General features: G+C 50.1%; 1 protein-coding gene across 1 annotated transcript in view; it reads right to left on the bottom strand.

Moving 5' to 3' along the window:
- MFHAS1 (multifunctional ROCO family signaling regulator 1) overlaps nucleotides 1–23,058 on the bottom strand; it is a 122,743-nt gene extending 99,685 nt beyond the window's left edge. The window contains exon 1 of the mRNA XM_075556742.1: nucleotides 20,061–23,058. Within this exon, the coding sequence (XP_075412857.1) occupies nucleotides 20,061–23,058 (2,998 nt within the window). The remainder of the gene's footprint in view (nucleotides 1–20,060) is intronic.
- Nucleotides 23,059–24,910: the final 1,852 nt, after the last annotated feature.

Below are 24,910 nucleotides of genomic sequence, written 5' to 3'. Positions count from 1 at the left end.
CCCTGTGGCTCCTCCAGGAGGCAGTCACCTGTCTGTGACTAAGCAGAAAGGGCCAACAGCCCTGGGGGGTCTGCAAGACGCAGCCACCTGCTTGGGGCAGCTTCTAACACAGCACCATGTCACACAGACAAGGCCTAGGCACACGGACGGACAGTCTTCAAAAGTGGCTAATAAACTCTGTCAGAATGTGCTTGACACAATGGATGGATGGATGGATGGTGATAAGAGTTATATGAGCCCCCAATAAAATGATTTTTTTAAAAGCAAAGGAAATGTATAGAAAAGAACGATGCAAATTTATACAAATATGTCGGATACAATTGATATAAAGATTGTAGCAAGAGCCTCCAATAAAATGATTTTCTTTTAATAAATAAACTCTGTCAGGCTGCAGGAACGCCCATCCCAACAGCCTTGAAGGCAAAATCCTGAAATGACCCAAAAGAGGATGCAGTTCCCTTTTTCATACACCAGGTCAAGGGGGAATAGAAAGAAAGAAGCCATTCCGGAACCAATGTGGAGAGGGAGCACTCGGACACATGTGCTTTCCTTGGGTTGGGGAAAAGACGAACATAGTCGCAGGGGCCTAATCAAGGAAATAAATTCAAAGGAACACCTGCCCCAATCCAGAGTCTGGGGACCCTCTAGGAACAGTTAAGGAAGGGACAGGGGGGCTGTGCCGCTCCCAACCCTCTGGGGTTGACGTGTGTCAGCAAAGGGGGCAGATGCATCCTACATTCCAGGCAAGGAACGGCCTGGCTCTCACCAGACCTGGGAGCTGTTTGGGGTATCAACAGCGTTCTGGAAAATTCACTTACCGTATATACATGAGTATAAGCCGATTTTCCAGCACATTTTTAATGCAGTTTTTATGGTGAAATTAGGTGCCTCGGCTGATACTCGGGTCAGCTTATCCTCGCGTATATACGGCATCTTTTTAGGTCTCCCTCATGCGGATGATAGGCACCCACCCTCCCAAAGCAAACGCCTGCACTGGGACATGCTGGTGTGGGGCCCGGAGGAGTCCAGACCTTTTATACAGCCCCTCATGTGGTGGTGACCCCCCAACCATAACTAATTTTGTTGCTACCTCATAACTGTCATTTTGCTACTGTTATGAATCAGGTGACCCCTGTGAAAGGGTCATTTGGCCTCCAAGGGGATTGTGACCCACAGATTGCAAACTGCTGGTCCAGAGAATGACCGTGAGTTCTCAGCAGTGTGTTCAAGGAAAATGTGGTGAGCACCTTGGCTCCGTGTCATCTGCATTACTTTTGACATTTAGAACCAGATGAAGATTTTAAAAGCCAATGCTTCAATGGGTTACTTTGCTAGCTTTATACAAAACACACAATTAGGCACCTTTGAAGCATAAACATGACCATAATAAGATTGAATGGTTGGCTGTGTTATTAGGTCAAACACATTTCAGTGGGCTGGTTTGGAACCACACAGAAGGGCCTCACTGTTACACAGGAGTCCTACTGCACAATGCATTAATCACTGGGCTGCTAACACACGACCAGCAGTTCAAACCCACTCCTTGGGAGAAAGATGAGGCTCTCTGTTCCCATCGGGATGAGTTGGCATCTACCTAAAGGTAGTGAGTGGGTCTGGTTTCAGTACAGGTATAGGTCCCAAGGCAGGCGAGGTGTGCTTCTGGTGTAGCGGGCATTAATCACGGACATAGGGCTAGAAACCACAGTGTGAGGCTCGACAGCAGCAGTTCTCAACCTATGGGTCTGGACCCCCTTGGGGCGGGTCAAATGACCCTTTGACAGAGGTTGCCTGATTGTTAACAGCAGCAAAATTACAGTTATAAAGTAGCAATGAAAATAATTTTATGGCTGGAGGGGGGGGTGTCACCACAACATGAGGAACTGTACTAAAGGGTCGTGGCATTAGGAAGGTCGAGAACCACTGCTCGCCGATTGAAATGAAAAATGCCACTCTGGCACAGATGGATTTTCACTTAGATGGCAATTGAAGCAGAAAAGCAGAAGCAGTGTTTTGAATCTGTAAAATAAAGCTCACTAACAATAATTCTTTGTTAACTTCTCATATGGACACAGCATTGTACTGGCTGCCAGTCTTATTTTGATTGGTGGCCAATTGTATGTAGACATCTAAGATGTGCAATTATTGCTATGTCTAAACATCACAGCAAATTAAAAACGGGTGAGCTAAACTGGGAGTAATTACTCTGAAAATAATGGTATTCCTGCGGGCAACACAAAAGCCAATTTAAAAGAATACCCTTATTTTCAATGGAAAAAAAAGTTAAGCTTTTATCATTCCCAAGCCTTTTTTAAGTCCCATCATCCTGGCTGGGAGATTTGTGTCTTCTAACTGCATCTCAGCAGTGCTCCAGCACAAAGAGGGATTACAAATTTAAGAGCACTGAACACTTGCACTTCTGAAACTTGAAGAAGCAGTGTTGTTAATGGGCTCAAAATCTGCCAAGGAGCCTGCAAAGAACCAAAGATCTGCCAATATGCCACTGACTACAGTCTGTCCGCTGAGAGCATAGCATACGGCCAGTTAGACACACACACACACACAGGCCTGTTTTTTTCTCATATAAAAAATCTGTGAATATTTGAATTATATGATCAAATGCTCCGGGTATGGTTAAAAACACACAGATACCTGCTTTCTTTTCTGGGAAGAAACCATGTTTGCAGAGGAAAGAGCCCTCATAAAGGGTTAGAGGGAGAAGGGCTTTGGATTCTGAGCTTACCATCCAGGCAGGGGATTGCTTTTTCAGGGTCGGAGCATGCTAGCGGGTGGAAAGATTATGAGTCACTGAGTAATTCTGTTAGCTCTCTCTCTGCAGTTAGAAAAGTAGCGAAGTCCAATTTTTGAGCGCTGAAAGAAATCACAGAGAAAACTACCCATATATGGCACTGAATGGAATTCAAAACTCCAAATGTGTTTAATCCATCAAAAAGGCAAGCAGGCTAGGAAAACAAAAATGCCTTCAGCAAGATAGTCCAAAGGGCCTTCAACAGATGAAGCATTAATACAAAATGATAAGAAAATACTATAATTCAAAAAGAAGATGCTAAGATGATGCCAAAAGAAACTGTCTGAAAACAAACAAAAGAAGCCATGGAATTAGGCAAAACCCATAAAGGCAAACACTAATTAAACACGAATTAAAATTCTGAAACATCAGTGAGATGTTTACCACTAAGCTTGAGTGCATTTTTAAGTCTGCTTTTGCGGCTAGGAAAATATCTCCAAAAAGATGATGCTCGGCGATCAAATGGGTGCCACGTTGCAGATGATGCCCATGCTGCTGAAGGAGGGCAATGGCTTGCACATGCAGGCGTGTAGGAGCATCCCTGCATGTGCTATCTGCATGGAAAGCAATGTAAGTAGGCGTGGATTGAGCCTTCAGAACATTCTTTGCCTTTGACGCGATGGTTCCACTTTGGGACTTATTGCCCAAATAGGAACAGAGTGGTATAAAGAAATACAGTCACCACAGAGTTACTCATGGCAACAGAAGCCAGAGCAACTGAACACGCAATGGTGAAACTAAACAAAGGTAAAAGTGACCCTGCGCTGCTGCCCTGCAAGCACTCACAATTATGGTGCAAGGCTAATAACAGGAAGCACTACCAATGGCAGCTTACATAAAGAAAAGCAAATCCCGAAAGCATACCATGATTATCACTACCTATTTTCAAACCTACGTTTAAAAGAGAACTGAAAGAGAAACATATCCAAATACGTAGCGTGACTGAGTTAGAGACAAGGTCTGAGCAATTTCCTTAGTCTCGATATTTCATACATATCTAAAGAAACAAGGAAGTATAACGAACATAAGGTGTTTATAAGTAGAGATCTTAATAGGGAGCTCCAATCTTTCTCAGAATCAATCAAACTGGATGCTGCTGAGTGAATTCTGTATCACTGTGCTCTATTGGGTTTCCAACAGCTAATTTTCTCAGAAGTAGATGGCCGGTCTTTCTTCTGAAGCATCTCTGGGTAAGCTTGAACCTCCAACCTTTCAGTTGTTGACCAAGTGCTATTAACAGCTTGCTCCAGCTAGGGACCCCCTTGTTCTCTCTCCACAGGTTTATCTGAATTCTAGGATAGGTTCAGACACGCATGTATTCCAGCCCACAGCAGCAACAACAGTGGCATTTATCAAACTGACCATGTGCCAGCCATGAGCTCAGGGTCTGTATGAACTCAGCTCACCCTCAGCCCATTCCATGAGAGACACATAATTCTGAGACCCAAATTCAGAAAGCTAACCACAGGTGAAGCAGGGATTCCTGAGTTAATTTGGCCTTTCACCCCTTTTCGGGGAAAAAAAAAAAAAGTCCTCATCACCACGTGGCAACTAAAACTTCTGTAGGTGTCTGCTTTTGTAGCCCATCGTTCTAGTGCCCCCCTGAGCAGCCACCCCCGGGGCTCCCACACATAGCCACCATATTTCAATGCTTCTTTTCTACTTGGCAGCATGACGGTCCAAGCATCTCAAGCCCGAGCAAACACAAACTAAAGCTGCAAAATCGTGCATGTGCTTTCTAGAATGCTAACGAAAATGTACACGAGCCCGGTTTGACCAACTGAAAAGCAGAGGGAGGCACACTGAAAGACAAGAAACCACGGCCACAGAAGCATAACTGAGTCCGAATAACTGAGAGGTATGAAACATGAGGTTCCAGTAGGGAAAAGCAACAACATCAAATACCCCCAGGACTTGCTGTCAGTCAGTAGTGCCACCAAAAGCACCACGCAGAGAGTGGAACTCCAATCAGTCTGCGGCGAAACACCAGCTGAGTTATATCCAAGTTGGCCAGGATGGCAGGCAGGGCCTGTTACGGCAAGACTTGGAAATCAATGTTCCCGGCTCATTCCTGGGGATTACAGAGGCAGGCTGCAATCTCCCTGTGGGAATAACTCACCTCCTTTTCTCCCGCCCTGGCCGAGGAGGGGGTGAACAAGGGCACGCTTAGCTACAAACCAGGCGCTTGCCAGCCCACCAATCACTTCATGACAAAACTGAGCAAATCGTTAGACACTACCCTTCCACTTGCCCAGCCCAGAAATTTAATGCAAATTAAGAAGCCGCTTCCTCATTAAAATGTATAAATGGTGAATGTTCGTGTGCGCGGCGCTGACTCCCACCCATCAACATGAATTCTTTGGATCTGTTTGGATTTGAATGCCCTGGCCCACATCTCTGGGTAACTCACTGGAATCACCTGTTACACAGGTGAGACCCAGGGCAGCGCCTGCCTCCAGTCCCTAGGCCTCTAGCACTGGCTCCGGGGCCCTGCCCTGTGTGATGCCCACTGGCTGGCTGAGCAGAGGAGGGTGCAGAGCAGCGTCGGTGGGTGTAGGAGGCGGTGGGCAGCGCGCTCTTGAGAAGTGGAACAGTGAGCAGGGCTGAGCCCCAGAAGCCTGTTAACTCTGGGGAACTGGCTGGGCTAACTTCAAGGCCAAGGATTCAAACCTGCCAGCCACTCACGAGGAGGAAGAGGAGGCTGCCTTCTCACGGTAAAATTTACAAACCCCCAGAAGCCCTATAGAGCAGCGGTTCTCGACCTGTGGGTCGCGACCTCTTTGTAGGGCCAAACAAACCTTTTTCACTGGGGTCGCCCAATTCCTAACAGTAGCAAACTTACAGTTATGAAGTAACATCAAAAATAATTTTATGATGGGGGGGGGTCACCATAACCTGAGGACCTGTGTGAAAGGCTCACCGCATGAGGCAGGTGGAGAACCAGCACTACAGAGGCTCTGGGTTTATCACTTCAGAAAGACCGATGTGATGATCAGTACAAGATCCCTGTGATTTTTAGAGAAAGGGGGTTCCTCGGTCATGCAAGTGGTTGCTCAGCTCACCCAAAGTCTGAAAGCTTGAGTTCAAAAGTGCCTTGGAAGAAAGGGCTGGCCATCTACTTCCCCAAAAACGTAGCTACTGAGAACCCTGTCGAATGTGTTCTCCTCTGCCAGGCATGGGGTCACCAGAAGTTGGAATCATGCAGGGGCAACTTTCACATTAAAGAAAACTGCTGTCAAAAATAAGAATAGTGTCTGGGGTCTTAAAACCTTGTCTTAAAGCAAGCAGCCACTTAAGGTGAGGCGTCATCTAATTCCACATGGAAGAAACACACCAGCCTGTGATCCAAGGACTGTTAATAAAATCCAAAACCGAAGGAGAGAATAGTATCAGAGCTTACATGGAGAACATCCACTTCACAGAATGTGATGGGTGACAGTGAAAACCCAAAGCACATAGGGTCCCCACATGGATTAAATTAGCCTTGCTATCATACAGAGAGTATAGTAAAGACAATTATGGATGATGTGGTTAAGTTAAAATATAATACCACACCATTTCATCTCCCCCTTTTGACTCATTTTAAAGAGCTGTTTCAGTTTTTAATATTTTCTACTTTGTCTTAAGGTTTTGCTATGTTTTGTCGAGTCATTGACAGGTTGTTTGTTTTGCATGTATGTGTTTGCTTTGTATGATGATATTTCATTTCGTATGATTTTCTGTGTATCAAATCCAGGAGAGGCAGGCCTCCAGAGACGATAAATGGACAGAACAGGGGATGAGGGGAAATAGGGAGCTTAACCGTGAGAATGAAAACAAAATGTTCTGAAATTGTGCTGATGAATGGACAAATCTTAATAGGAATAAATAATCAAATTGAATGACATGAAAAGTACATGCCAATAGAACGATTTAAAAATAAGAATCATATCAAAGCAATACACCTGATAAATCAAACACAGCACCTAAAGAAAATACCATTTTTTGTAATTTTATATTTTCACCTCCTTTCCATTCAAGTTTTTCTTCTAACTCCCCTCTGCTCACAAGGGGAGACATGGAAGGAAAAACCTTGTTCTGCGCCCTCCAAGTTCACGACCACTGTAGGAAACGCAGGGCTCATCTCACGGGCTTCATTTTAGGGGTGGGGAGGAGCTAAGACATTTAACTCCATGAACGCTGAATGCGCTAACAATAGGCAACCATCTCAACGAGAGAGTCCTTCAACAGAGAAGCTCTAAGTCCTAACCCTGTCTCATTGTTCCAGTGACAGCACTCCATCTAACTTATGCTGCGTTTGGAGTCCACTCCATATCAGCTCTGTGGTTTGGAAACGATGGGTGACTTCAATCCATAAATGGCCCCGAGAAACGTAGAGACTCCTGGAGAGGAAGAGACCCTAAAACGATTCGTTTGAGAGGTTCATTAAAATCCTCAGGTGCAACGCATATTTTCTTTCAAGTGCCCTCGCACGACCTGCCTGGGACTTCTTACAAACCGTCCCAAAGAAAACCGCCAGAGAAGAATGCCTTGGACATTCCACATAACTGGCTGTGTCCTGCAAATGCAATGTTTTCCTCGGCAGCAGACTTTCCTCCTGGCCTAAAAAGCCCTGTTTTCCTTAGAACCCTGCCTTTTTTCCTGGGGGGGGGGAGAACAGTTGTTTTTTTTTTTTAGTAATTACTCAAAACATGCAAATAATTTCTTCCATGTGTGGTCAGATCCATGTATTAAAGGATCAACAATTACATCAGCCAATATCCAAGAAAACACAGCAGCTCCCCATGGCCAAGTATTCACTGCTGATCCTAACTCCTGGGCCCCAACATAAGGTTTCCGAGGATTTCCTGTAAATTTGTATGGGAGCAGACAATCTCATCTTTCTCCCTTAGAGTAGCTGGTAGGTTTGAACTACCAACCTTGTAATTAGCAGTCCAACACATGCCCAACGGTGTCACACGTCGGTGGCTATCGTGATCCTAGGGTTTTTACTGGCTGATTTCAGAAGTAGATTCTTCAGGCCTTTCTTCCTAGTTCACCTTGCTTGTGAACTCTGTTCCAACCTGTTCCACCTCAGAGCAACCAGCAAGCATCCACAGAGGCATGGTGGTGGCTGCAGAAGGGGCAAGCTCCCAGGAAGGGGCGAGCTCCCATTCCGCGTCTCCAGCAGCAAAGGCAAGACCACCATCTAAAACCCTCCTCATTTTAAATCACTGCCTCTCCTGGAAGGATAAGTCAGAAAGTATTGCGACTAAGACTGTAGTTCACGTTTATGAACAAAAAAAAAATTTTTTTTTTAGTATGTCTTTACTACAGAAATGTTCTCTCCACCCCCAGAAGAATTTACTTCAGAGGACAACACTGAAGATACAGCTCAGGGAGAGAGACATGTCTGATCAGAGCACACAGGAGCAAATGAAGGGGGAGGAAGAGCGAGTGGAACACATCCTAGCCCACCAAGCCCTGAGGATGATATCCCTGCTCAGAGCAGCCAATGCACAGAGAGGACAATATGGTCAGCCCCACTATGAGACAAGACATCCCTCACTGACCCATAGCCCAAGGGAGACAACACTGGAGACACAGTGTGGGAATTGCGCCCAATCTGACCCCACCACATGGAGGCAAACACTTAAGGGAGTGCAATAGAACAGCAAGGGGAACAGAGCAAGGAAGTACCGAAGGAGAACTAAAAATAGACTTTGGGCCGAGGGCGTGGCACCCCATCAGACTGGACTTGAAAATCACGCCTAAAGGTCAACAAACAGACCTTGAACTATTTACAGGCTTTCCTTTGTTTTGCCATTTTTTGTTGTTGTTTTCTTTCTTTTATTGCTTTGTTTTACTCTGTCCTGTTTTATGTACATATTATTATCTCTGCAGATCTATCTAGATAAGATAGGTGGGATAAACAATCTGGAGGAGAAAACAACCAGGCTGACAGTTCCAGGGTGGAACATGGGAGAGGGGGAGGCGGGGTAAAGGAAGTGGATGTTAACAAACCCAGGGACAAGGGAACAACAAGTGATCCAAAATCGATGGCGAAAGGGTGTAGGAGACCTGGTAGGGCCTAATCAAGGGCAATGTAACCGAGATGAATTACTGAAACCCAAATGAAAGCTGAGCATGATAGTGGGACAAGAGGAAAGTCAAAGGAAATAGAGGAAAGAACTAGGAGGCAAAGGGCATTTATAGAGGTCTAAATACAGCCTGTGTGATCACGAGGTGTGGATGGGACCAGGTACCAGGCATCAAAGAACAAAAAGTCATATCATTGTGAATGAGAGGGAGTATAGAGTGGAGACCCAAAGCCCATCTGTAGGCAACTGGACATCCCCTTACAGAAGGGTCACAGGGAGGAGATGAGCCAGTCAGGGTGCAGTACAGCATGATGAAACACACAACTTTCTTCTAGTTCTTCAATGCTTCCTCCCCTCACACTAGCATGATCCCAATTCTACCTTACAAATCTGGCTAGACCAGAGCATGTACACTGGTATAGATAGGAACTAGAAACACAGGGAATCCAGGACAGATAAACCCCTCAGGACCAATAATAGTAGCAATACCAGGAGGGTAAGGGCAAAGTGGGGGTAGAAAGGGGGAACCAATCACAAGAATGTACATATAACCCCTCCCTGGGGGACAGACAACAGAAAAGTGGGTGAAGGGAGATGTCAGACAGTGTAAGACATGACAAAAATAATAATAATTTATAAATTATCAAGGGTTTGGGGGGAATGAGGAGCTGATACCAAGAGCTCAAGTAGAAAGAAAATGTTTTGAGAATGATGATGGCAACAAATGTGCTTGCCACAATGGATGGATGGATGGATGGGTGGATGAATGGATGAATGGGTGGATGGATGGATGGGTGGATGGATGGATGGATGGATGGATGGGTGGATGGGTGGATGGGTGGATGGGTGGATGGTGATAAGAGTTATCCAAGCCCCCAATACAATGATTGTAAAAAGAAAACACAAAAGAAATGTTCTGTCACTAATATACTTAGGTTCCTTAGGGCACCTTTAAAAAATACCAAATCAAAGCAGTGGCTGCCTAGGAGATCTGCTGGGCCTTGGGTTCAAAGCAGAGACGTCGGCTCAGCGGGTTATTCATGGTGGCTAGTTTGGGGAGTTCTCAAGTGGTCTTCTTTGGGTAACTATTTTCCAAGAACACTGGCTGATCGCGGGAGCCTACCAAGAAGCAGCTTTAGGGAAATGGAAACCTGCATTGGTGAGAAAACGCCACCGAGGAACGGTTTCCATCGCAACAAGGCACCAGCTTATTCTGTAAGTGTAGCTAACTAGTGCTGTCCTACGAGACTTTCATCGGCAAATCTGACCCCTTTCACCCTACCAGTCCACTAACGCCGCTTCAGGCTTCTGTGTGTCCTCAAACGCATGGAACATGACATTTAAAAGTCTGCGTCTTTCGAGGGCGCCCAAGCTTCCCTTCTGGCAAATGGCAAAGTGCAGCCTCCCCACCGGGGAAGGATTAGAGATGAAGAAGCCCCACCTTCAGATGGGCACAGACCTAGTTGGAGAGTATGTCCGGAAATAGTGTGACGTTTAGATATTTTTAAAAATATAAAATTTAAAAAGAGGTTCCTATGATTTTTGTAGATGTGTGTGTGTATATATATATATATATATATATATATATATATATATATATATATATATATATATATATATATATTATCTTCCCCTTAGGTCTTAACTAAGCTGGGAATTTTAGAGGGAGAAAAAATATATATGAAGCCTTGACCATACAGGGAGCTGAGTCCTGGAGTGCTGGTTGGTACAATTGTTCTCTCCCTAATATGTGGATTTGAGCACACAGGGAGGAAGAAATCATTTGTATATTTAAGTAACTGCTGAGTAGGGGGGGGTACACTGATAATGTTTTTTTTTTCCCCAAAAGAAAAACCGGGTTCTGAGAACAGAGCATTGAGTATTTCCTCCCCCGCATGCCAACTGGCTCATCATCAAATCACACGTGCCATAGAAAGCCACAGGGGTAGTGTCCTACTTTTTGTCCTCAGCAACACTACCAAGACCTTCCCACAACTCGGTTCAGATTCCATAATCAACACGGCACCTTAGTGCCTGGCCTGCAAAGCCCTGCGCATCTTAAACCATGCTTTCAAAGAAAGTTGCCAGGGAATCCCAAGTCAGTTCGCCCCAGAAAGGAGGCCATCCACCTAATCTGCTCCTTGCCTCAAGACGCCTTGGACTCACTAAGCCACCCAGCCAACAAGCGGACTAGGACAGGACACACAGGAACCTCCAGAGCGCCTCTAACTCATCTCCCTGCCCTCCTTGCCCTTCCCAAGCGCCCTCCTGCACAGACGGCTTTCGAGAAGAAAGCAGCTGGCACCACCTGGGCACCGGGGCTGCTGACCAGTGATGCTCTGCCTGTCAAGAGCCAGCGCTTCCTTCCAGAGGCAGGAGAAGCCACCTTTGCCAAGCAGCGCTTCCACCCCTCTCCCACGCCTCTCTCCTCCCAGTCCAACTTCCTTCGCATCCCCTGCCTTCTGAGACTGTGGAGCTCAAAATCGCGGGGTCCACTCAGTCACTCCTGAGGAACCAAAGACCCAGCACTCCCCACTTCCAGACTGAGGAGGGGGATCTAAGAATTGGTTTTAAGAACTCAGTGCCCCAAATAAAAGTAACTAAAAATGTCCCCTCCCCCTCCCCACAAGGAGTCCGTGTCTGCTGGCAGTGACATCTGGGAGCTGTTACACATGCTGCCCTCATAGTAGCGAGAGTAAGCGGGGCCACTGCCCACCGCACAGCGGGAAGAACTTCCATGGCCCCGCCCTGGCCTCACACGGGGCGCCCGGGGCAGACCTGCTGGAATAGCATCACCTGGAGGACGGCACACCAGCAGGAGGCAGCACTGGAAAGGCCTTCACTCCCATGCCCCCCACAGGAGGCCCTCCTAGAGAAGCCATGGTGGGGGGGGGGGGAGGTTGGCAGGGGATTGGAGGAAGCAGTGGAGCACAGGGAGCGGGGCAGGGTCGCTGAAAGCAAATGTAAGGACAGGCAGCTTCCAAAGCCAGCTGCTACACCGGTGCAGTAAGCCGCCCCTTGCCCACAGCGCCCCATTTCTGTACGGGTTGGTGGACACGTATCAAGGGCAGGAGCATCACGTGGGGGAAATAAACAATCCGGCTGCATGTGCGTGCATCCTTACGATAAAGTATACTGTGAGCACCCCAGAAAAGCCCACCGGTAAGAATGTGATGAATAGAGTCCACATCCGAAGCAGGGAATGCCGTCAGAGGTCACACTGCGAGCACCCGGTTTGCAGAAGGCTGTGGATGACAGTGGACGCCAATTCCATTTGCAGGGTCCCCGCAGAGATCAAGCGTCCGGTGAATCCCCTCTGCCCATCGTCCACAGATACGTATCAGACAGACAGCACTATAAATCCCTTATGGCAGATGAAGTTAGGTCAAAATGTAACACCTTATTATTTGACCTCCCTTTTAAAAGTTGTTTCAGTTTTTAATATTTTCTGATTTCTTTTCGATTGAGGTTTTTCTGTTGTCTCATCATTGTTGTTGGGTTTGGGGGCGGGTTGTGTTTTGTATGACTTTCTGTATATGCAATCCAGGATAGGTACATCTATAGGCAGTAACTAGATTAATAATGACCTAGGGGCATGGCAGGAGAGAATGCCAGGATATGAGGAAGTAACAGCAATGATGCGCCGAGATAATGCTCTATAATCGACTATGGTGAGAACTGCACAACTATGACTTGACAATTAAGTTGCATGATAAGTGAAGTATATGCCAATTAAACTATTTAAAAAGAAAACAAAACCGCTCGCGTTGCGTCCTCACAGCTACCCTATAGGACAGGGTAGAGTCTGCCCTATGGATTTCCAAGACTGTAACTCTTTCTGGGAGTACCAAGCCTCACCTTTCTACTGTGTAGAGGCTGGTGGTTTTGAACTGCTGACCTAGTTAACAGCGCAATTCGTAACTCATGACACCACCAGGGCTCCTAGAGTTAGACTGGACTCGATGGCAGTGAGCTTGGTTTGGAAAGTGAAAACTCCGTGCCTGTTCATCCCTGGGGTAGACACTGCCCAGGGTGTGCTGGGCCCTCCTCAGAGAGGCGTGACATCTTACACAGAACAGAGTCCTTCTGGCTTCACAGAAACACCTGGTCTCAAGCATTCTGTGGTTTGACATGCCTGTCACTCACTCTAAGTCCTACAGACTGAACAGACAGGAGGCACCAACTAAGGGCAACGCAGACCAAAACGGGGCCTCCTCGCCCCTCTCCACTGCAGTGAAGGGAACCAGCCTCCAGGGGAAGGCCAAGCAGGCAGCCCGCCACCCAGCCAGCCATCAGTCTCACGGCAGAGCAGCTGAATCAGGGAGCACAGAGAGCTAGCTGGGTTTGGCCCAAGCAGCCCTACCAGCTGTGCCTAGCAGTGGCTTCAAACCAGTTCCTTCCAGTCTGACCCCCCTGCTAAGCAGTTATTCTCCACCCCAGGAATATTGAATCAGAATCTATAGTTTAACAAATCCCAGGTGGTTCTCATGCGAAAAGGTCTGCAGGAATCACCTGCCCAGAACAGAAGTTCTCAGCAAAGGCTCAAACCAGCATGAGCTGGTTCAAAGACCCACCACTGGCTGGAAATGCTACACCGCTGCACCCTGGGTAAGGGGAACACCAACAGGAAACACGCTAGAGAGGGCAAGAGACCAGGTCAGCACTTGTCCCTGGTTTGGAGAGTCTAAATAAAAGTCCTATTTGATTGTTAGGCTCTTTTTTTTTTTAACAATTTATTAGGGGCTCATACAACTCTTATCACAGTCCATACGTATACATACATCAATTGTATAAAGCGCATCTGTACATTCTTTGCCCTAATCATTTTCTTGGGCTTAAGTGGAGAGCAAATGCTTTGAAAATGATTGGGGCAGGGAATGTATGGATGTGCTTTATACAATTGATGTATGTATATGTATGGATTGTGATAAGAGTTGTATGAGTCACTAATAAAATGTAAAAAAAGAAAAGAGGAGAAAAAAGAAAAGAGATTGTTAGGCTCTTAATGAAGCTCGGCTCCCCGGGGAGAAGGCAGGTAATGAGTAGACGGAGAAACCAACCAGAAATGGTGGTCCCCAGTCTCACCCTCCCGCCCAGCAGAACACCGGCCCCTCCCTCCTGCAGGAGACCAGCAGCTTTCCTCAGCACATCCTCTCGCCCACTCCTCACACAGCCCTGGGAAGCACACCTGTGAATGACACAGGTGTGAGGACGAAGCAAATCCGTGGGAAGAGAATAGGTGAGGTTTACTGGGGAGGAGTCTGTCCTGGGAGCTGCACATTTTAAGTGCTTTGAATCACCTGGATCATAACTGGTTTGCTTTTGTTGCCCTGGGGGGTGCTTATTGATTTACTTATTTGTTGACTGGAGCTTTTCTGTTTTGTTTTTAAAAGCTAAAGATTGGTAGTTCAAACCTACCAAGAGATGCCTCAGGATAAAGGCCTGGCTCGCCACACAGGGTGCCCATGAATCAGCACTGGCTGAGGGGCAACAAGAGTAGACCAGGGAGGGACAGCATGCAGAAGAACATACCGAAGACTAACACATGAACAAGAAGGTTCTCTAGGAAATTCTAAACTCTTTGTGCAGGAAAAGAAAGACTGGTCATTCCAGTCTTAAAGAAGAAACGCTTCACTCCCTCCCTCCCTGCTATCAAGTTGATTCCTGCCCATAGCGGCCCTAGCGGACGGAGCAGAACTGTCCCTGTGCGTTTGTAAGGCTTCAAATCTTCACAGGAGTACAGCACCTCACCTCCCTCCCACAGAGGGCCCGGTAACTCTGAGCAGCCCCCGAGGACCCCACTCCATCACCAGAGCCCCACAGAGATGCACAGGCATCTGAAAACAACTGAATGTTCCAAAGGCCTCTCTAGTATTTTAAATTCTAGTCTGCAGAGTATATCTTTCTTGCCATGATTAAGATTTGGATTTTTTTTTATATGAAACAAAGCCGAGAGTTCAAAGAGGGCTGAACACAAAAAGAAACGCCAGGCAGCATCAGTATTAAAGCTACACTTAAAGAGATGTATAATAGCCTTTGAGAAATGCGAAACAATGACTAATTCAGTCCAAACAACCAAGTCATGCTCAAATTCCAGCCATGCTAGAACTGACATATAATAAAGCAAGAATGTTTGCCTTGCTTCAGTGGCCAAGCTGAAGGACCCACTCAGGGGAGGGCCCTAACCTAGCCATACTTGGAACACCCCAGGGACATCTCAGGAAGCAGAGAAACAGAACAAAGCAAGGTTTATCATCAGGAGTGTACCACAGTGACAAAGTATTTCTCACCAAAAGCCCTAACAATTCAGCAAACATCGCAGTCTCTCACCAAGCTACAAAGCCTAAAGCTCGGCGCTCGTGCTGGAAGGAGGCAAAAGCATGTGAACAAGGAGATAGAGATGTAATGACGTAAGCAACACCAACGGAGCACAGCTAAGGATGTGAAGTGCTGTCAGAGAGGGGCACAAAGTGCTTATGAATTAAAGATGAACTTGAGGTGCTTGGCTAGGGAGATGCACAAAGGCATCTGGTTCCTGGCTGAAACTGAGTTGAAAGAAATTGTCCACTGATTCAGGTTGCTTCTGATCATTAAAAATTAACTTTTGACAGGGTGCGACGTAGCACCGATGAAGAATATAGCTTTCCTCCAGTTCCTAAATGCTTCCTCCCCCCACCCCCAATGCCATGATCCAAACTCTACCTTGCAAGTCTGGATAGAGCAGAGGTTGTGCACTGGTGCATACAGGAGCTGGAGGCACAGGGAATCCAGGGCGGATAATACCTTCAGGACCAGGGGTGTGAGGGGCGATACTGGGAGGGTAGAGGGTGAGTAGGTTGGAAAGAGGGAACCGTTTACAAGGATCTACATGTGACCCCTCCCTGGGGGACGGACAACAGAAAAGGGGGTGAAGGGAGACACTGGATAGGGCAAGATATGACAAAATAATAATTTATAAATTTTCATGGGTTCATGAGGGAGGGGTAGCCGGGGAGGGAGGGGGAAAAAGAGGACTTGATGCAAAGGGCTTAAGTGGAGAGCAAATGCTTTGAAAATGGTTAGGGCAAAGAATGTACAGATGTGTTTATACAATTGATGTATGTATATGTATGGATTGTGATAAGAGTTGTAAGAATCTCTAATAAAATGTTACAAAAATGAACTTTGAGGAACTTAGAGAGCAGTGGAATATTTTGTGGGAAAATATCTATCGAAGCAAGCCCAACTCTCGTATTAAGGTACATACTCTTCTAACTTAAACACACACAGCACTCCCTGGGTGGTATTAACAGTTCACTCGCCTGACAGCTCATCAGAAGGTTGGTGGTTCAAACACACCCAGGCGTGCTCCCAAAGATGGGCCTGGAAATCCACTCCCCACTGAAATCAGCCAATGAAAGCCCGACGGGACACAGTTCTTCTCTGACACGGGGGGATCTCCATGAGTTAGAATCGAGTCAAGAGTAACTAGGTAAACTATTAGGATCCTGCCCCTGGCCTATGTTCTAGCGCTGTGCTATACTCAATATAAATACATCATGCAACCTCAGAAGTCCTTTCATTTTTCTGATTCATATCCCATATATATTTTTTGAGGTTGACTTTGGATTTTATTCGTGTTTACCCCATCCTGATAGAGTCAAACAAAAGCAAAAAATCGATAGCCCACAAGAAGGAAGCTGCTCTCAGACAAAAGTATAAACCATAAACCAGGCACAGGGTTTTCAAGGCTGTGAATGCCAGAGCTTTCTTCCATGGTGCACCTGCGTCAGGTAGAACTGCCAACCTTGTACTCAGGAATCCAGTGCTTACACCTCCCAGGGGTTCCAAAGGTAAGTGCAGACTACCAAATTCAAAGTCAGGAGCCCTGCAGGGGGCTGGGGTGAATGTCGGACTAACTTCAAGATCTGTAGTGCAAACCCACTAGACACCCGGGAGTCGGAAGCTGCGGCTTAGATGACAGCCTGGGAATCCCTCGGCAGGCTCTCCATGAGCGGGACCCACCTGGGGGCAGTGGGTTTGCCAAATAAGAAATAAGGTGAAAGGGGAAGATCAAAGGCAGCCTGGCTCAGAGGCCAGCAGTGCAGTCAGTCTCTACAGAAAGCAGACAGAGTTAACACATTTGACATTTAGCTTCCTTCCCGCCTAGGTCTCCTTGATTTTCCCAAAGAACCTCCTTTCCCGCTACTCAATAGATGAAGCGAAGGCCGGTAAGGAGTCTGTGGCAATGTGGTTACATCTTTACAAAAAAGCCTTTGACAACCAAGTGGTTGGTGGCCGAGGGCACTCCAAAACATCCCATCTTCTGGAAGCCAGAATAAGAGAGAATCTAGCAGTGCGCTCCCAGGCCAGCTGGGCGGGGGCTGCAGCAGCCAAAAGATCCCACAGAACAGGGCCAAACCCACCTCTCCTTTTGCAAAGGGGTTGCTCTGACTTTACCACTGCTCTGCAGGGGAGGCCGGGTGGCGACGGTGCTCTGCTGCTAACCGAGAGGCTGGCAGCTGGAACCCCCAGCTGCTCAGCGAGAGAAAGTTGTGGCAGTCTGCTTCCATAGCAACTTACATCCTAGGAAATCCCAACGGGACAGTTGCTATGAAGGAATCGAAGTCAACTGGACAGCAAGGGTTTGCGGTGGTTTGGCTTGGTTCAGTCGGTTCTGTTCTGTGTAAAACCAAAGGAGGCAGTAATTTGCTGTTGACTCATTGCCTGAACATTGAAAACATAAATTTTGGGTTTTTCCCTCAATGCATGTGCAGAACCGTTACCGTTTACAGGAGAATTGACGCTTCAATAAATGTGAGATAAAGCGACCCATTTTTGAAGTCTCTGAGACGCAAAATGCCTTCTCAAGAAGACAAAAGGTTACTAATAGACTCAAATGCTCCTGCTGAATGAAAATGTGTGGGAATACTCCAGAGACGCCATGAACATATTGCGAATGCACGCTCTGGATGTTCCAACCTCACCCCTGAGCTTTTGAAAAATCCCAGCTCTTCACAGATCTCGGAGAAATGTGACAGTCACCAGCAAATGATGGCAATCACAGAAAACTGTCTAAGAGTCATCTGTAGCTTCAACCCTCTCTTCTTAATGTAATTCAAAATGTACTGCGGTATTTTCTCCCCCCCCCCCATCTTTGCTCCTGCTCGAAGTGCAACCCGGCCCCAAGACCAGGCTCTTCTGACCGTCGAAATGTACACTCTGTGGTAAAAGCAACTCGTGGTCTGTTCCTATTTAATATATGAGATCACTGCAACTTTCCAGCCACTTGTCTGCATAATGAGTAAATAAAAATAAATCATCCTTATACCCTGGGTGGCTAGCAGACACACCTCCATTGAAAGGCAAATAGGCAACAAGTGAGTGAGCTTGTTTCTGTCTCAACACAAAGTTGTACGTAGAATTTATGGCTAGACACAATCAAAAAGAAAGGGCTGAGATTTGGCAGGGGGTCCTTTGGGGGGCCCCTCAGAGCCCTTAGAATACCTCTTCACAACTCTGTTCAAGAACCTATTTCTCTCCCTTTGTTGTTAATAACATTCATTCTATTAGTGCCCCCGTTGGGGATGAAGAACTAGCTTTTGGGTGCTCCTTCAACAAAGTGACGCTGTGAAAATGTAACTTCAACCACTGCATTCAACTTAAAGGCACAATACAGACACATTCTGCTTCCCTGAATAAAAGACAGTGGCAAATATAAAACAAACCGAAGAGTCGCTGAGGCAGAGAGGGCAACAGATACCAGATGATCGGACAGAATGAATGGTTCAGTTGACTGGTAACTAAATATGGGGTTTATCTGCTTGTTCTCCCAGGCTGGAGCGTTCAACTCAGTCTGATCTAGGGCAACGGAAAGTGGTTACCTTCAGAAATGTTGGTATCCAATGCCCGGATACCATTACAATCTGCTTTTTGTTGGCCCTCAGAAGCGGATAAAGAGCAGAGTGGCATTTCATCACCTCTGAATGTACTCTTGAGATGTGGGGGGGGGGGGGGTGTCCAGGTGAGAAACCAGCAATGACACTACCGTCAGGTTTGTGCTTAGGACACTCACAATGTTCTTGGCTAAGCCTGTTCTACAAAAACCAGAGACGCAAGACAGGAGATGTGGAAATGGACACGTTTTCAAGGTAAGTCTTTTCTGTTACCAATTAACTAGGCCTCCAAAATGCCAGACAGCTGGCCCTGGAAGTCTCCCACTCACTGATAAAAGAATTTTCTTTCTTAATTAAAGAAGAAAAAAAGAGAGAGCTGGAAACCACTTCCCAGAAAAGAGAACTCCTGTCGGCTTTTTGTCTCTTCAGTCAGAAAGCTCCATTCTCTAAACACTGTCCCAAAGACAATCCTAGAGACGTCTGGGAAAAACCTCAAAGTGACCAGGAAATACCCAAGGAAATTCCCCACGAGAGATGTAAGTCGCCCATCTTCCTGGCCTTGGCGCACACTGCGTGATGCAGCACTCCCAGGGCTGAGCCAGGCCTCGGGGCCTGGCAGTGCTGTCTTCACTCCCCCATCATACACCCAGATGACAAAACAGCCTTCCTGGGAATTTCTTGAGTGATCGTTTTTTACTTTAGAATTAGTGACTTGAAAAACCAAAGAATTTAACTCAAAACCAAACTCACTGCCAGTGTCAATTACAATTCATGGTGACCCTAAAGGACTGAGCAGAACTGACCCCCGTGGGTTTTGGCCACTGGACCGCTTTCCCGGCGCTGAAGGTCTCGTAACACTTTACAGGAGCAGAAAAGCAGCTGGTGGTTTAGAACTGCTGACCTTGCCCTTTGCAGCCCAACACGTAACCGCTATGCCACCAGGGCTCCTCGAATGTAAAACACACTTAAAACTCAAAGTGCCCCTCAGAGGAGGCCACCATGAGGCACCATTCGGAGTCTGTTTTGCTCCCTGGAAGTTCCTTTCCATGCAAACTGGGCTACATGGGAGAGGGAAATGGAAATGCAGCCTGGAACCTAGCTGAGTCCTCCAATTAGGGAAGTACAGAACATGTAACTAATCCATACGCCTCCATTTGCTCCCAAAGCTTCCTGTCTACCAGGAAAACCTTTCCTGGGAAATCAGTGATGTTCAGTCAGTGTTCTGCCAAGCGAGAAGCAAATTCTCTCCACGATCCACCTTAAAGGCCCCAACAGAAGGCGTCCCTCTTCCAGACTTACCTGGGAAAGCATGTGGATTGGGCGACCCTCTCTTAAGGCACTTAGAACAGAGGATGTGCACGGTGTAGTGCAGCCCAGGCCATTCCTGAAGTAGGACATTCAGTTCCTCGACCAAGGGGGTTATGGCTTGCCACGCCGTCCAGATATTTGGTAATGATGCATGGCTGGCAATAGACAGGGTGTCTGGCTGCAAGCCCCCCTTGGCGGGTCTGTAACTCACGACCACCGGAACTTTTCCTCTGTACGCAAAGATCTGAAATTTACCATCTGACCTGTGCACCACGTGGCTGTTGATCTGGACACTGTAGCGCGCAAACAAGCCAGGTGGAAAGGTAAAGGGAAAACTATATTCGATCTGCAACTGCTCGGCCACAAAGGATTGCCCGGCCAGGTTGGTCCCATTGATCCAGGCCTCTGCATGGGGGACCTCGTTCTGCACGTAGCATGGAAACTTGTACCAGGCCATGGATCCATTCAAAGGCTTGCCCCGGGGTTTATTGAGGCAATAACAGAGTCCCATCTTCTCTAGTAGCTCCAGCAGCAGCTGCAAGTCCTGCTGGGCTTGGACATGAGGCTTCAGCAGCAACCGAATGACATGGGCCGGCAGGAGTCCATGCAACAGAAAGCCCTCCACATAATGATGGAGCTGCGTGGCTCTGAGCAGGTCCGGGCTTGGGGCAGGCAGCGCCATCAGCAAGGAGCTTTCTGCATCCGCCTCGCCATCTCCGCTGGTCCCCAGGAGCAGCTTATGCAGCAGTAAGGTGGCATCCCGCTGGAAGAACACATTGAGGATGTCTATGAGGCGAGTGAGGTTATGGAAGACATGCTCCTTGAGGGCCGGGCTGTCCTCAAAGTAGAGCAGTTTGCCGCTCTCGTGCAGATAGGAGAGGGCACTCTGCAGCCGGTCCTCCGTCAGACCGGCCTGCAGGCCCAGGCGCGCCGAGTCCCACCAGCTCAGCCAAAGTCGCTGGGCCTGAGGCGGCTGGAAGTGCAGCTCCTCCAGCACCTGCCAAGATCGGGGCAGTACTCGGTGTAAGTTCGGGAAGATGTCCCGGTGCTCCGCCACCGAGAGGAGCTTGTCCCGCAGGCGCTGCAACTGGCGGGGGTCCCTGCAATTAACAGGTAGCACAGGCGAGAGGATCTGCAGCCGGTGGTTGAGCAGGTACTGGAAATGGGCCTTGCGTCGCCGGAGGTTCTTGTCCGAAACGCCATAGTAGGCTGCATGGGGGCTGGCCGAGCGCAGCTCAAAGTCGCGGGCCAGCGCCTCGTCCACGACCTGGGCCAGGCGGCTGAGCCCCTGGGCGTCGTGCTTCTCCTGCAGGGCGATCTGGCGGTGAATGTCCAGGCACTTCTCCTCCAGCTCCCGCCCCCCACACAGGTCTGCGTGCGTGCCCACGATGCACACCACGGCGTGCGGCACCCGGGCCCCCACGCGATGCAAGAAGGAGCCCACCGTGGTGGGAAAGCAGCCCGGCTCGTAAGTGGCCAAGTTGACCACGAGCACATAGAGCGCCCCCGGGGAGAGGAAGAAGGGCTGGATCACCTCGTAGCTCTCGTCGCCAGCTAAGTCATACACGATGAAGCGCAGCCCCCGCGAGGCGTCGGCTGTCCAGCTGGTCACCTCGATGCCTTTGCTCATGGCGGAAGGTGAAGGTGGGTAACTCTTCTCCTTGTCTCCTCCCCCCTGGCTTCCCTCCCCCCTCTCCTCGGTGAGGCAATGGCGGAGCAAGGTCTTTCCAGCAGCCTTGTGGCCCATCAGGAGCAGCTTGAGGCGGGGCTGCACCGCCGGCTGGGAGTGCGCCAGCTCCTTCTGGTAGGCTGCGATGTAGGGGATCCCCTTCATACAGACCTCGTAGGGGGGCTGAATCAGAGGGTTGTCCTTGATCTTCCACAGGCCCACCCGGGAGAGCTGGCCGAAGTTCTCTGGCAGCACAGCGATCTGGTTCCCTTGCAGCACCAGCTCCTCCAGGCCCGTCAGTTCCACAATGGTGTCGGGCAGGTAGCGGATTCGGTTATTATCCAGCCACAGCGTGAGGAGGCGGCCCAGGCCCGAGATCAGGGATGGCACTGAGGTGAGCTGGTTGCGACTCAGGTAGAGCTCCTCCAGACCAGCCAGCGGCAGCAGCGCGGCAGGGAACTCCTCAAAGAGGTTGGAAGAGAGGTTGAGCATTTTGAGTCTTTGCAGGCGGCTGAACTGGGCGGGCAGAGCCTGCAGCCCGTTGTTGTCTAGCATGAGGCTCTCCAGGCTGGCCAGCTCGCACAAGCCGCTGGGCAGAGTGCCAAGCTCAGCCCCGCTCAGCCAGAGGATCTTGAGGGCACGCAGGGCACTGATAGCCTCAGGTAGGCCCCGGAGCCGGTTGCTGGACACGTCCAGCTCCTCCAGGGCCACCAGCTGCAGCAGCTGCTGGGGAAAGGCAGTGAGCTGGTTGTGGTCCACGTCCAGCGTGCGCAGACGATGGAGGCAGGCGAGGGAGTCCGGCAGGTGCCCCAGCCGGTTAAAGCTGACGTCCAGCTCCTCCAGGTGGGCGAGGGCGCCCAGCTGGGCAGGCAGGGAGGGCAGCCGGTTGTGGCTGAGGTTGAGCTTCCGCAGCTCCGTCAGGGCACCCACCACCTCCGCGCCCAGGGTGGTCAGCCGATTGTGGCTCACGTCCAGCTCGGTGAGGTGGTGGCCCAGCTCGGCCACCGCCGGGGGCAGCCGGACGAAGCGGTTTCTGCGCAGGACCAGGACGCGCAGGCTGCCCAGCGCCGACCCCAGCCCTTCGGGCACCTCCTCCAGGCCGTTGTTCCCCAGGTTCAGCACCTCAATGTCCCCGATGTTGGCCGGCAGCACGAGCTGGGGGGCGTCGGGGGCCTCCGGCTGGTCGGCGCCGGCCCCGGGGCACCCCCCGGCCACAGTGAGGGTGAGCTGGCGCAGGTTGCTCCGCAGCTTCCTGGCTCGCAGGGCGGCGTCCCGCCACAGCCTCACCGTCTTCAGGTTCCCACTGTCCTTCCCAGCCATGGCGGGGCTGTGGGCCGACACCCTGGCGCGGGGCGCGGGAGCCCGCAGCTACATGCCGCGCCCAGCCCGGGCCGGCGCCCGGCGCCCTGGGGCTCCGGCTCCTCCTCGCCCACCAGCCCGCGGCGGCCAGCGGCTTGGGTCCTAGCGCAGCCAGCGGCCGGGCGCCCGCAGCTGGGGGGCGGCGGCGGCGGCGACACGAGCAGCTCCGGGGGGCGCCGAGCGCGCGGCGGCCGGCGGGGGGTGCAGCTCGCATTCTCCTTCCTCCCGCGCCATGGGCGCCCGGAGCCGCCGCCGGGGCAGCTGGGGCCGCGCAGCCCGCCGCGCCCGGAGGATGCCCGCTCCTCCTCCCGCTCCGCCGCGCTCGCTGCCCGCCTCGGCTCCCGCTACCCTCGCAGCCGCGGCCCCGCGGCCGGCAGCGCCGTGGCCTCCGCGAGCCCCGGGACGAGGCCGGCCCCGGGCTCGGCCGAGGGCATGGTTCGGGCGCCGCCGGGAGGAGGGGTGGAGCGGACCCGGGAGGGCGGGAGCAGGAGCGCCGCGGCCCGGGCGCTGGGCGGCTCGATGGGGAAGCTGCAGCAGCGCCGCCGGGCTGCCCGGCCCACGTGACCGGCGGAGGCGCCGCGTGTTCCCGGCACCGCCCCGGGGGCGGGGGCCGCGCGGGAGTGCCCAGCGCGGGCTGGGGGCGCGCGCCGCGGCGAGTTGCGCAGGCCCCCCGAGAGGCGGCTTTGGCCCCGGCTTAGGGGCCCGGGTGGCGGCGGTGGCAGGGCGTGGACGCCTGCATTTGTGTCCACCTGGCCTCGCTCTTTGTTGCCCCTCTCGCCCCTAAGGACCCTAAGCATGTCCTTTTCCGCTCCCGTCGCGTCGGCCGGCTTCCCTTGCGGTGTCTTGAACCTTATTGCCCCCCCCACTCACTCTACAGCCACACCACAATGAACTGGGGTCCCCGTTTCATGTTAGGCGCACCCCGCAGGGGCGACGAAACAAAAGGAGAGGAGCAGGCAGCCGTTCATTCGGTAAATAATTATTGAGGCCTTCTTTTGTGTCAGACCAACTGAGCCGGTTTCGGCTGCCCCCAGAAGGCTTTGAGCCGTCTGATGGGGTGCCAGGTGTCAGTCTGGGTGGCCCTGTCATCCTCACAACTCCTGACAAGGGTAGCACCTGGCAACGGTGCTTTCCGGAGCTCAGAAGAAATTCTCCGCCCAGTGAAATGGCATCCATGCTACGTAAGTTAATCATTGATTTCTTCAGCGTTCATCAAAACCTTGAAACCTTTTAAGATTCCAGCTATCACCCCCATCCACCCTGCAGATTCGTTATGAATGTAAGAAATTTTCAGGGACAGAAAACTGGTTTCAATTAGTTACATATGTGACTTAACACATGTAGGTTCTACCACGCCGCCACCCCCATACGTAACGCTTTCATTTTGAGACCTATGTTGGAGCAGATGAGTCATCCTCGTTTGTCACCTCAAAGGCGAGGAATCAACATCTCAGCCTGGAAATTTGTCTCAGGGATCAAAGCTATCGAGACCTGGGCCGCCATATCCTGTAATTGGAGGGCACACTACAAATCGGGGGAGCCCCAGGGGCTCTGACACCATCAGAGGGATGGATCTACCTGTGTTCACTCAGAAGAACTCCTGGGAGATCAGATTGCTCAAGGGCTATAACGTAGCACCCGAACCTGAACCTCCACCATTCTCAAGACGAGTAGGTTTGGAGCCCATTGCTGAGCCGCTGTGTCCGTCCATCTTGCTCAGGGTCTTCCTCTTTGTTGTTGTCCTCCTGCTTTACCAAGCATGATGTCCTGTTGCGGGGCTAGTCGCTCCTGGGAGCATGGCCAAAGCATGTGA

Source organism: Tenrec ecaudatus, chromosome 8 (genome assembly GCF_050624435.1).
Source record: "Tenrec ecaudatus isolate mTenEca1 chromosome 8, mTenEca1.hap1, whole genome shotgun sequence".
Taxonomy (NCBI): domain Eukaryota; kingdom Metazoa; phylum Chordata; class Mammalia; order Afrosoricida; family Tenrecidae; genus Tenrec; species Tenrec ecaudatus.
The sequence above is the reverse complement of the archived record's forward strand: the minus strand, read 5'-3'. Positions and strand labels throughout refer to the sequence as shown.